At 42.2% G+C, this 12,641-nt stretch overlaps 1 protein-coding gene across 2 annotated transcripts; it reads left to right on the top strand.

Annotated features, from left to right (window-relative positions):
• The first annotated feature begins 3,867 nt into the window (after nt 1–3,867).
• gpr37a (G protein-coupled receptor 37a) lies at nt 3,868–12,400 on the top strand. 2 transcript variants are annotated; one of them, XM_078256458.1, is made up of 3 exons: nt 3,868–5,263; nt 10,888–11,720; nt 12,208–12,400. In XM_078256458.1, the coding sequence occupies exons 1-2, from the start codon at nt 4,328–4,330 to the stop codon at nt 11,710–11,712; spliced, it is 1,761 nt and encodes a 586-aa protein (XP_078112584.1). In that variant the 5' UTR covers nt 3,868–4,327; the 3' UTR covers nt 11,713–11,720; nt 12,208–12,400. The 2 variants fall into 2 exon arrangements, with proteins under 2 accessions (XP_078112584.1, XP_078112583.1); XM_078256457.1 differs by having other exon boundaries at nt 10,888–12,400.
• The last annotated feature ends 241 nt before the right edge of the window (nt 12,401–12,641 follow it).

Raw genomic sequence — 12,641 nt, 5'->3', positions numbered from 1 at the left:
CTCAGAGCACGTTTCTGTTGTGTCACTGCTCCATCTGCTGGCCAACTGACAACATGATGTGCTTTATAAAAGCCTTGTTCTGATCCTTAAATATATAGATGGAGCACAGGGCAAACACATATGGTAAGTACAAAAATCAATAAAGGATATATTTCCAGTTTTTGTATGTCTATTCTTAATGTACTTATTTGTATATTCTTATGTTTTTATAGACCTCCTTCAAAGCAGGAAGCCTACTGCTGGTTGTTGTCCAGAGTGGAAGTAGAGACTGTGGCAAACTTTGGGTAAAGGTTAGTCTTCATCAGTCCTCAGGAAGTTCCTTTTTCTCTACCTGGTTTCCCCCTGATCATCAGAAGAGAGATGATGGACACAGACGTCCCTGGAGGAGAGAAATGCCGGCAGTCCCAAACCAGAGTGAGGTGATAAATAAATGTCAAACTAAATAAAGTTCATATCCTTTAGTTTGTCACCAACGTTCAACATCAACACATCTGGAGATAAGTGGTTTTCACTGAACAGGAAGGAGACGAAAAACTGTCATCTGAAAAGTAACTAAATCTGTCACACAAATGTAGTGGAGTAAAAAGTACAATATTTACCTTGTTGGTCACAGTGAAGCTAGTCTCGCTTTGCCAGTTGTCATGGGCGGCACTAAGCTCCGCACGGAGCGCTGGTGACGCTGGAAAATAGTCTCGGGAAGGAACTTGTTTTGGTGGAACGTGTACGTTCAAATGTTTTAGTCGTGCAACAGAGAACTCAGATTGGACAGATAGTCTAGCTAGCTGTCTGGATTTACCCTGCAGAGATCTGACAAGTACTTGTTGGTAGTTTAAGTCAAATCTATGGATCATATTTAATGAACTGATCATGTTTTGTTTGTAAAATCTTAATCTGAAAAGTAACTATAGCTGTTAAAAACATGGAGTGAAGTGTGAAGTATTATACAGATACAGGTTTGAGGTACTTTACTTAAGTACAGAATGAATGTTAAAGACAAATCCAGTGGAAACTTAGTTTTTATTATATTGAAGATTTGTTAACTTTGTTCAACAACCCAGTCTGCAGAGAGGTGGACAAAATGTGATAACAACACAAAACCTTTCTTCTCTGGTGTTTAAAACCACTGCAGCTGAATGTTTTATGATCAGATTTCATTAATATTAAACGTTAATGTAATTAGTTCCAATGTGAATCAAGAGTTATTCCTTAATTTAGCCATGAAAACATACCAGACGGAGATACTTTTTAAAATTTTAAATCTTAAAAACTAAAACCCTTAAAACACCTCATTGTGAAAATCTTGTAATTTCCTTTTTGTTGTTGAAGTAAAGACACAAAAGCACAAATGAAATGCGTACTGTTATAAAAACCATTGATAACAGACAGGTGTTAGCAATATATTATAGAACTGTACAATTTACTTATTCTTACAATTTACTTCTTCAACTTTCATGTAAAATATACATATTCTTACTTTTTCCTAATAGAACGGTGCAATTGCACATCGGATTGGGATGAACTCTCCATCTGAGCTAATATTCTACACTGACACAATCTCGTTATTATCCCAAAACTCTGTGTTCGTCTCTCTCTCAGCTCAGCTGACAGTCTGTGAAAAAAAAAAAAGTCTGAGTCTTCACCGTTGCCATATGCATGCGCGATAGCTGTGGAACTTTTGAACTCTAGCCGGCCACTGAGCTGTGATGTGGTGTCAGGTTACAGCTTGTTGCTTCAGTCATTACTATGGAAATAACTACGGCAAATAGTTTTTTGGGGGAAAAATAAGTTTTGGAATATTGGATTGTATGAGTTTGGCAATCGACTAACGTGGACTTCACCAGAAACCAGGAAATAAACAGAGGTATGAATTAACACAACTTTTATGCATTTCTGTCACAGCTACTGCAGTCAGATTCGCTGTGTTCCCTCGGTAGGAATAACTGCACATGGGTAGGCACTTGTAATGACATTTCAAACATGTTTAGAGGCTAAAAACAAGTTTAAAACTTGCCCTGTTTAAGCCTGTTGGGTGCTAACGCTAGCAGGAGGATAACTCGGTGTAGGCAGCACCGATCGTTTTCGTTTTTCTCGCTACTGATAGTACTCCTAATTTACAAACAGAGCTACGGGTTGAAATCGACCTCAAATGACCTCAAAACCTCTTAAAGTGCTCATATTATGCTTTTTGTCATTTTCCCTTTCCTTTATTGTGTTATATATCTTTTTGTGCACGTTATAGGTTTACAAAGTGAAAAAGCACAAAGGGACTTACCATCTCCAACAGAAAACACTGTTCACAAACTGCTCCAAACAGCTCTATTGTAGTCCAGCCTTTACTTCAGAGACAAACGTGGTCACTTTGGAACACACGTTATAATGCTCACCTAGCTGCTAGCATGGCACGCCCTCAAACCAAGCTAGTTAGAGCGGAGGCCCAAAGGGTTCAGATAGTTGTATCGCCATATCCGTTAAAACGTTACATTTAAAGGACTAATTTGTTAACATTTAAATAACTTACCACTCTGAAACGTCTTGCTCCAGTCTAGGTTGTGAAGCTGGTTCGGGTTGTTCTGCCTGTGTTTTGGTATCAGACTCGATTTCGAACATGTAGCCTACAGCTGAGCCGTAGCACGGTTTACAGGCTGAAGCAGGATTGTTTTGGATCACACTAGTTTGCTTGTCAGGGCCCGCCCTACTCTGCTTCTGACTGGCTAGTAGTCCTTAACTAGCTTCTGCGCATGTGCGACTCCAAACAAAGATAGAAGTGCGATGCCTCACTCTGTAGCTAAAACAGAGAGCTCAACACACAGGGTGAAAAGAGGAGCTGCAGCAATGTGCAGTACAACAAAAATATGGTGTTTTTTGAAAATTAAACCACGTAAACCTATAAATACAATTATGAACCTGAAAATGAGCATGTGAGGTCTTTTAAGTAAAAAAAACAAGACCAGCAGCCATGAGAGATTCAAACACTAAGTGTAAACAAACCCTTTAATATTCTCTTTTAGTTTAAATGTTACAGATGAGTGCAGCAGAAAAGGGTCAGGGTAATACCCAGACATTGAGCTAGATGGCAGACCAGACCTGTAAGTATTTGCTCTGACAGTCAATGAACCTCTCTTGGAGCATTTATTTACAAGAACTATTTTCTTCGACTTTTTTTTTTTTACCAAACTGCAGAGGCATGCTGGGACATTTCGTCTTTTTGACTCAAACTTTTAGTAGGCCTAATTGAATAATAATCGCACAATACTGTACAAATATCAAAAGTACACCCTCAATTCCATGATAATTTATAAATGTGTAGCCTATATGTTATTTGAAATTAGTCCTACAATTATATCAAGTAACTGAATCCAGTAATAATAATATAGTTAACTGTACTTAACTTTGTTTCCCTTAAATACCTAAATGTTCTTATTAGTTGTCTAACAGTTTATTATTTGGTAACTAGGGTTATGTATTTACTACAATCCTGCACATTTTTAAAAGGGAAACGTTTTCCTTTTTAAATAAATCGGTTAAGAATTGACTTTGTTACAAAAGTATTTGTTCCTGTTGTGCCTGCTCATTTTCTGCTTGAGGTCTTGTGTCAGTGTTACTTCATCAAAATGACTTACATGATTATTATTATTATTATTATTATTATTATTATTATTAAACAAGAAAAGCTTTTTACATCAGGAAATGTCCACATAAAAAGTAATGTTCGTGATAATCCCACTCAGATTACAGTTCACTGTGTTATTTGTACAGTTTATTATCGGATCAGGGCAGGTGTGACAGATGACTCTCCCCCCTCCCCCTCCTAGCCGCCTTCCTCCTCCTACTATCGGGTCCTATTCTCTCTCTCAGACGGAGCTCGGCGTCTCCACGAGCCGCATTTCACCGCCAACTACCCCGGCTTCCGAGCGCAGAAACTCCATGGGACGGAGGTGGACCTGCACCGGCTGGGATTCAGCATTCTTTCCCTTCCTCCAACCTCAGCTGCGGAGGATCTGAACGGTCAGTTAACTTTTTCCAACCCAATGTAAGGGCATATTTTCCGCTCTGGTCTCTTTGGTGATGCCTCCAGACTCGAGCTGCTCCGGGACGCACCCGAACCCGACAGGTGCACATCTTATACACGACCAAATACTTTGTGAAAGCTGGTTGCGCGGAAAGATGAAAGAAAACTGATTTTTTTATTTTTTATTTTTTGTGTGTGTGTGTGGCGGATTCAAATTAAGATTATCGCTTTTTTGGACCGATTACCAGAAACGAGAGATGGATCAATCATTTGGGAAAACGCATCAGTTTGATCTTGCGGGTTAGACAGAACCACACGATGCTGCTTCCATTCTCGAGGCTACTGTGTTTGTGGCTGTGCAGCGAGGCCGTCGCGAGTCAGCTCGTCTGGCAGAAAACAAAGACGACTTTCAGTCCTCATTATGAATCCACCGCCGCTGAAAATAATGCGCAGAGCCGGAGATGGAGTACTGTCCCTGGGGAGGACAATGGAAGGGCGCTCGGTGCGAATACGCAGGCCTCATTGCTGGATACCGTAAACCCGTCATCCTCTGACCTGCCAGGGACACAGATACCCTGGCGCGCTGTGCGTAAAAGCCAGGCGCAAAATGGAGTGGGACGCATCCGACGGGTACCCGGAGACGAAGCTTTACGCACGGATGTAAACAAGGCCGGTGAGCCGCGAGTGAGTGGTCAATGCAGCCCGGGAGAAGTGCTTAAACAAACCCCGCATGGGCGCACGTGTAGCATCGGGAGAACCGGACACAACCGGCGGCAGAGACGGAGCGCTAAACTCTGCAGGAGGAAGCGGAGCGAGCCGATGCAGGACGGAGCCGCCATGGCGCAGGAACACGAGCCCGGAACCCCCTTCGGACTCAACACCAGTGACTATGAGGAGGAGTACTCTCTGCCGGACTTTTCCGACACCACGCCGTTCGCGCCGGTGAACCCGCGGACCCGACGGAAGCAGTTGAACAACCCGTTCTACCCGGTCACCGCTGAGGCGTACGGAGCGTACGCGGTCATTATCGCCGCCGCCGTCATCTTCAGCGTGGGCATCATCGGGAACGTGTCGCTCATGTGCATCGTGTGTCACAACTACTACATGAGGAGCATCTCCAACTCGCTGCTGGCCAACCTCGCGCTCTGGGACTTCGTCATCATCTTCTTCTGCTTGCCGCTCGTGGTGTTCCACGAGCTCACCAAGCACTGGCTGCTGGGGGAGTTCTCGTGCAGGATCATCCCCTACCTGGAGGTGAGAGGGAACGGGAGGGTTATAGAGTTGATGCTGGGACAGTGCATCATCCGCCAAAAAGTGATTGCGTTCTATGGGAGCTTGTTTATATACGTTCACAACACTTGGAGAACTGTGTTACTGGATGTATTGGCCCTTTAAGGGTATTTCAATAGGTTGTGGGTGGGCTATAATCTGTCAAATGTAACCCTTGTTCAATGAATCAAGTAATTTTGAGGCACAAACAACCTTTCAAACAAAAGGCAGGAGCTGCAATCCCTTTTTGACAAGTGGAAAAAGGACTGATTTAGGGCACAGGGCGCTCCTGCAGGCAATACATTTTGTTGGCACAACACCGGAAATGACTGAGTGTACATGTGTGAGATGTCAGTTGTGAGAACAGGTTTGACAGGTGTTTGTAATTTTTTGTTCAGAGGTTGTTGATAAAGAAAATCATGGAGCTCATGCTGTTAAACACAAATTAAGACCGTTTATACCATATTTGAACCAGTCACCAATAATATAGGTAGATCTCACACTGTGCAGCTTCAGAGCTCATCGCTGAATTAAAGCAGTGTAATCATCCCTCCCTCACGCTGGCCATTAATAAGCGATCCCTTACCAACCTGTGTCTATTGTAAGTGATGGAGGACAAAATCCCTGTTCTGTGCAAAAATCACTCCTCAGTCTGAGTTAATCAGATCAAATGGTTATCTTCTGGCTCCCCTTGGTGAGCTGCGATGGAAGGAAAGTAACACAAAGATGAAATGTACTAAAATGACAAACTAAATGTAGACTAAAGATGTAACTCAGACTGCCCAAGCCTCATTTTCCATGTTCCTTAATTTGTCATTTAACAACACAAGGTTGCATTATGAAATGTACAGTAAGTTCTAGCTCCCTCAAAAGGTACAGTTTATACAAATATTTAAAATAAAATAAAATATATAATAACTTAGCGCATCCCACTTTCATGCAGGAGACTAAAGTTCACATCCTGTCACATACCTGCATTAACTTTTTTTAACTGCTACATTAAGGGGGAATAAACTTTAAAAGAAATGAAATGGCAAAAATGAAATGATAAAGCCAACATGCTAAAAATGTAAAAATGCTTTCCTAAAAGAAAGTTTTAACAAGAGATTTCACTGTAGTTTCCATTCACATGTTAACAATTTTTTTTTATTTCTATGTCACCGCTGAAATTATTTGGGATCCTAGAGACTCACTATCACCCAAAGGTGTAATTTACAGGGGGGGATGGGGGGCTTACAAACCCCCCTCCCAATAATCAAAACTGTCCAGTGCAACCCATCCCAAAAACCTTTTATAATTTCCTTTCCTTTATTAACTTGTTGCAAAAACATTCACCAGAATGCAGGAAATTAAGTGTTTGATGTTCAAAATTTCAATTTGGCTCCAAAGCGGATATCTCCATCCCCCATCGATTGTCAGAACATCTCGTTCTCACTCCGAACTCGTAAAATCCGGACGTTTAGACAGTGGCTGTCAGCGTCAGAAGCGATGCAAAAAGCGCCCTTCGGCGTGTTTGTAGAACGCACCGGGGAGAGCAGCAGCTACACGGCGTATGAAGATGACGTGGCACTAAGAGCGACTACGGTAGCGAGTAGTATGAAAGCCTGAAATTCCGCATAGGGTGGTGGATGGGTCAAACAACACAGGACTTTCACCCAGGAGACCGGGGATCGTGTCCCGCGTGTCACGTTTCCTAAACCCAACCGTCCCGTTATTGTTTTCCTAAACCCAACCGTCCCGTTATTGTTTTCCTAAACCCAACCGCCTTTCCCGCGTGTCATGAAAACGTAAGCCCACCCACGATCTTTTCCTTAACCTAACTGTGTTCAAAGGGACGCCAATATTCCCGACCCAGTGCGCTTTAGATAAAGCGTGTTTAGATATGACGCTAAAGGAGACTTTTAGCGTCAATAACAACGCCAAAGGCACCTGACCAAGCGTCCGTATTTTACACGATGGGAGTGAGAATGTGTTGGTCAGAACTAGATGTTTGAAGTTTTCCTGACTTAAAACTAACAAACGGTTGTAACTTCACTGAGAGGACGATACAAGATGATATTTTACAGGTCAGTTCTATAGTTAATTCATGTTCATGTGAACACCTGTTCACATTAGAAGAGAATTAAATGGAGAGTGGCTCCAGACTGCAGTCAGGGTTTAAATCCGGTTTAATGTCACCACATGTGAAGGGTCTTTAATCTGATCGTTGTCAACAAGACGACACCTGCTGAACATGTGACACCATCCTGTCCAATCAGAGTGAAGATCAGGATTAATGAAGAGTCTCTCAGATTCAGATTAGACAGCGACAACCCCCCCTCTGATCAGTGGAGGAAACAGGACAAGGAGCTCTGAGATTAGATCTTTTTGTTCTGCATCCTGTTTTGTACTTTAGTTCTGTTTTTCCTGGTTTGGTCCCTTGGAAATCTTGAATGGAGAGTTTTTCCTTATACCTGTAGTGCTATTTATCAATCTAGTTTAGGTGTGAGTTGGCCAGTGTTGGAGAAAAATACATTTCATTAACAGCAATGTATTTTTCCAGATATCATGACCCAGTTACTTAAAATAATCCACAGACGTGGTTGTGAGTAGGGTTGGGTATCGTTTGGATTTTAACGACTCCGATTCCTAAACCTAAATTCTTGAAAAATGACATCAAAGAAAGGCTCTTTTATTGAGTTTTTTTTTTTTTTTGAATTGAAAATGATTTAAATTGAACAATATATTAACGTTTTAAAGTTCTTAAATATATAATAAGAAAGAGAGTGTGATATTTTCATGTAAGTTTCAGAGCAACAGAGGGAAAATATTTCAGTCAACACATTAAGTGGAACCGAAATGAGGAACCGAAATTTGCGTTCTAATCCGTTCCGATTCCTACCGGTTGCGTAGAAACTGTACGTTTCGGTACCCAACCCTAGTTGTGAGCTTTTTCATGTAGAAAATAGTTTCTGTCTAACGAAGTACACCCACCCTCCGTATCTCCGCACACAGTCCCTTCGTGGTCCGACATTGATAGCTTGTAGAGAATAGTTACCTGAGCACAAAGCCAGGTCCATAAGGAACTTATTTTCCTAGACAAATCCTTTTGGGATAAACTGGAACACAGACTGAGCCAGACCTGGTCACCAACATCAGTGTTGGAGCTCACTGATGCTTTTGTGGCTGAATGGGAGCAAATCCACGCAGCCAGGTTCAACATCTGGTCGGAGAGACTGAAACCAGAAGAGTGGGACATTAATGTCCATGAATTTGGAATCTGCTGTCCACATACTTTTGGCCATATAGTGTGTGTGTGTGTGTGTGTGTCCTCCATGTTGGTGATGTTGAGCTGAAGTTGACATTGTTGACATGTTTTTGGTCAGCTGTGATGTAAACATCGGCAGCAGGTTAACAAGGTTTTCAAGCGTTCTGGAAACAACAGGTCGGACTGATGAAGTTTAATCTTCTTAACAGCTGCAGCTCTTTATTTGAGATGATGAACTACTGTAAATGACATTAGTGATATTTACTGATGTCAGAAACTGTCTTTTTTTTTTCTTCATATTTTGTCTATTCATTCTTTCATTTTTTATTTCTTTTATATTTTCTTATTTCAGGGTAGACTTTGGTTTAATTTAATATAAAAACCATACATATATTTTATCACAAAAAAGTGAAATGATGTGGAGAAAACAAAAGTGTTAAGAGCCGGAGCTGCAGATCTGAGATCAGTCCTGTGGTCTCCTCTAACTGTTTAATGGAGCGTAATCACACAAAACACAAAGAAGATTAAATGTGAATACTGCTGTGATGGTCCGACCCCCAACACACACACACACACACACACACAGTCTGTAGTAAGTAAGGCTCTTAGGATTACAATTTTTTCATCCAAAAAAACCAAATAATAAAATAAATCCAAATCATGAATACTTGTGTTTTTAGCTTCCTTTAATGAACATCATTTCCCACAATCCCACAGACTGCTGTTGCAGGTTTCAGGTCAGCAGTTTGACAGACTGTCATGTTCCATCAGAGATACTATAATTACCAGTTGTTAATGCCATAAACATCTTGATTTTCTCCCCTGAAAGCTGTGATATATCAGATTATAAATAAGACCAAAGTGCCTGAAAACAGAACAAACTTGAATTGTACTCAATTGTTGTAGAATATGGAAAATAAACTCAAGGAATAGGTTTTGCGTCGTCCCAAAGAGAGATTGTTATGAGTAACTAGCTAGACAGGAAGCGACATCATGTTGTTTATGACAGTCACTGTCCAACAGCGTCTCACTATGTGTCGTCCCACACACACACACACACACACACACACACACACACACACACTGGTTTGCTTGTCTGTTTTCCTTCATACAGTGTGAAGTGTTTACAGCTGCTGAGACCCAACAGATGTGGTTTGTGACATTGTGAGGCAGAGCAGGAGGCGGAAAAGTTTGAGTGTCTATGATCATATTTTACTCGCCACTTTCATAGAGATCTGTGCATGATGTGGTTTCAGTTCATTCCTACAAAAATCAACCTGCAGACTTGAAAGTGGCTGCAGAGAGATAATAATCCACCAGTCAGGCATTTCATCAACTTTGGGGGTGCCAACAAACAACATTTTGTAAAAAAAAAAAAAGGAAATATCTGCAAATAATAAGTAAAAACGACATTTGCTCCCAGTGTTTAATACTCAACAAATTTCCAGTCTCACTGCTACAGACACAGTTCAGTTTGTAGAATGTATTGAGGATCCACAACAGGTTTTCATCTTCATCATTTTATGGCGTTCTCCTTCGTAATCTCTAATACCAACTAAATAAGCAGGAAATGATCTGATATTTTGAAATATTAGTGAAATAATTTGAGTAAAAAAAGTTGGAATTTTATGAGAATATTAGTAGTAATGTTGGGAGATAATGTCATGATTTTACAGGAGAAAGATGTATAATCACATTTGACATTGTGTTTCGAATTTTCTCATGATTACTATTTAGTATTTACTGTCATTATCATGACTTTCTTTACCTCATGAAATGACTTTATTCACGTTTTGCGTCGTATTTTCTCAAAATATTTTATTCTCAACATCTCCCATGATGTTATTTCCTCTCAGTAGCCCTGATACTGGTTGTAGGTTTAAATTGTCGTACGGTTGTCGTAGGTAGGATTGCGAAGATCCAGGACTTTGAACATCGACAACTTCTCAGTCCCTCCCCCCTTTCCGCTAAACCCCAAAACGGTCTCTTAAGCTCCTCCCCCTACAAGGGAGAATGAATGCGTGTGCATGAGCAGTAATAGACATTCAGTAAGACACTCCCCCCCGGCCCTGATTGGTGCATCTGAACAGGGAGCTGTGGATTTTTGCAAATCGCACTCCAGGCTGTAGGTGGAGCCAGAGGAGCTGGATTGTTTTATTTTTTAATGACCTGCTTCATGTAGTTCTACTGGAACATCGGGTCAGTTTCAGCAGATATGACAGAAAGTTAGTTTTAGAAGTCTTACCTACTACACCTTTAACTGATTTATTGGTGCTGCTATAAAAATATATTTTTTTCTAGCTTCCTGTTCATAAAGTTTTTATTTGAGAAGTGTAACCTGACCCTTCTCTTCTCTTCCCAGGTGGCTTCTCTCGGCGTCACTACCTTCACGCTGTGCGCTCTGTGCATCGACCGTTTCCGTGCCGCCACCAACGTGCAAATGTACTATGAGATGATCGAGAACTGGGCGTCCACTACGGCCAAGCTTGCCGTCATCTGGGTGGGCGCTCTGCTGCTTGCGCTGCCCGAGCTGCTGATCCGACAGCTGGTCACCGAGGACGGCGACCCGCCCGACGTAACGCCGTGTGAGCGCTGCGTGGTCCGCATCTCCACTGACCTCCCGGACACGCTGTACGTCCTTGGACTCACCTACGATGGCGCTCGCCTCTGGTGGTACTTCGGCTGCTACTTCTGCCTTCCGACACTGTTCACAATTTTCAGCTCGCTGGTCACCGCGCGCAAGATCCGCCACGCTGAGCGCACCTGCGTCCGTGGCAGCAAGAAGCAGATCCAGCTGGAGAGCCAGATGAACTGCGCCGTGGTGGCGCTGGCCATCCTCTACGGCTTCTGCATCATTCCGGAGAACATCTGTAACATCATCAGCGTGTACATGGCGGCCGGCATTCCCAAGAGAACCCTGGACATCCTGCACCTGGTCAGCCAGATGCTGCTCTTCTGTAAGTCTGCGGTGACGCCGGTGCTGCTCTTCTGCCTGTGCCAGCCATTCACCAAAGCCTTCCTGGACTGTTGCTGCTGCTGCTGCGAAGAGTGCGGCCCGCCCCGCTCTGCCGCCGCCACCAGCGACGCTGACAACGAATGCACCACCATCGAATTGGAGCTGTCGCCGTTTAGCACCATCCACAGGGAGCCGTCCACTTCCTACAGCGCTGTGGGGACGCACTGCTGAGGGCAAAGGTCAACACCGTTAAACGGGTTTCATGCTTCTTGCATTTAGCGCGGACGGCCTCTGCGGACGGCAGGCATGGTCGCCGCAAACCGCCTGGTCTTTCATAAAGTTTCACATATGCAGACCCTCCAGGCACAGTCGCTCAGGCCACGTTTGCGACATATCGTCCAGATCGCTCCGATCGCCCTGAACGCAAGAAGCATGAAACACATTTTAGGCGGAGCTTCTTCCGGGTCGTTCAGAGTCTGATTGGTGGACGCGTTGACATATCAGGCTGTAAATTCCTTAGTTAAAACTGTTGGACACATATGTGTTTTCTGACGGACAAACGAAAACGTCACTGTTCGTCCATTCACCGTTTACAGAGTTTATATTTGAGAGATGAGAGAACACACAGTCAGTATTAGTTGAAAGCATTCACGTGTTTAGTTCTTTTTAATTCACTCACTAGTATGTGTACTGAATCTTTTTGTTCATTGTTACTGTGTTTTACAGAAGCTGAGAACAGACATGGTTCCTGATGACAACTGAGTCATGATGACAAACAAATGGGGTTTGATGTCTTGAGATACAAGATAATTAAATTGGGTAACGCTTTATTTAACATGTCTATAATTTCCTGAGAAAAAAAGATTTTTTTTAGTTAGTTGTGTTGAATGTGTGTATATATATATATATATATATATATATATATATATATATATATATATATAATTTTTAGTTTTCTTTTGTTTGTTTTTTTAAACTGGGCTGTCTATGCAGTAGAATGGCGCAAACAGTTTTGAATGCGAGCACGTCGCTAGAAACAAAAAAGGCGGCTGGCTAGAAACAATCTCCTATTCCAGTAAAATGATAAGCTAAAATATGTTTCGAAAACGTTTTAGGTGATAAATGGGCAATGCAGTAACGAAAGAATCTTGGTTTATATT

Source organism: Sander vitreus, chromosome 8 (assembly GCF_031162955.1).
Source record: "Sander vitreus isolate 19-12246 chromosome 8, sanVit1, whole genome shotgun sequence".
In the NCBI taxonomy this organism is placed as follows: domain Eukaryota; kingdom Metazoa; phylum Chordata; class Actinopteri; order Perciformes; family Percidae; genus Sander; species Sander vitreus.
The sequence above is the reverse complement of the archived record's forward strand: the minus strand, read 5'-3'. Positions and strand labels throughout refer to the sequence as shown.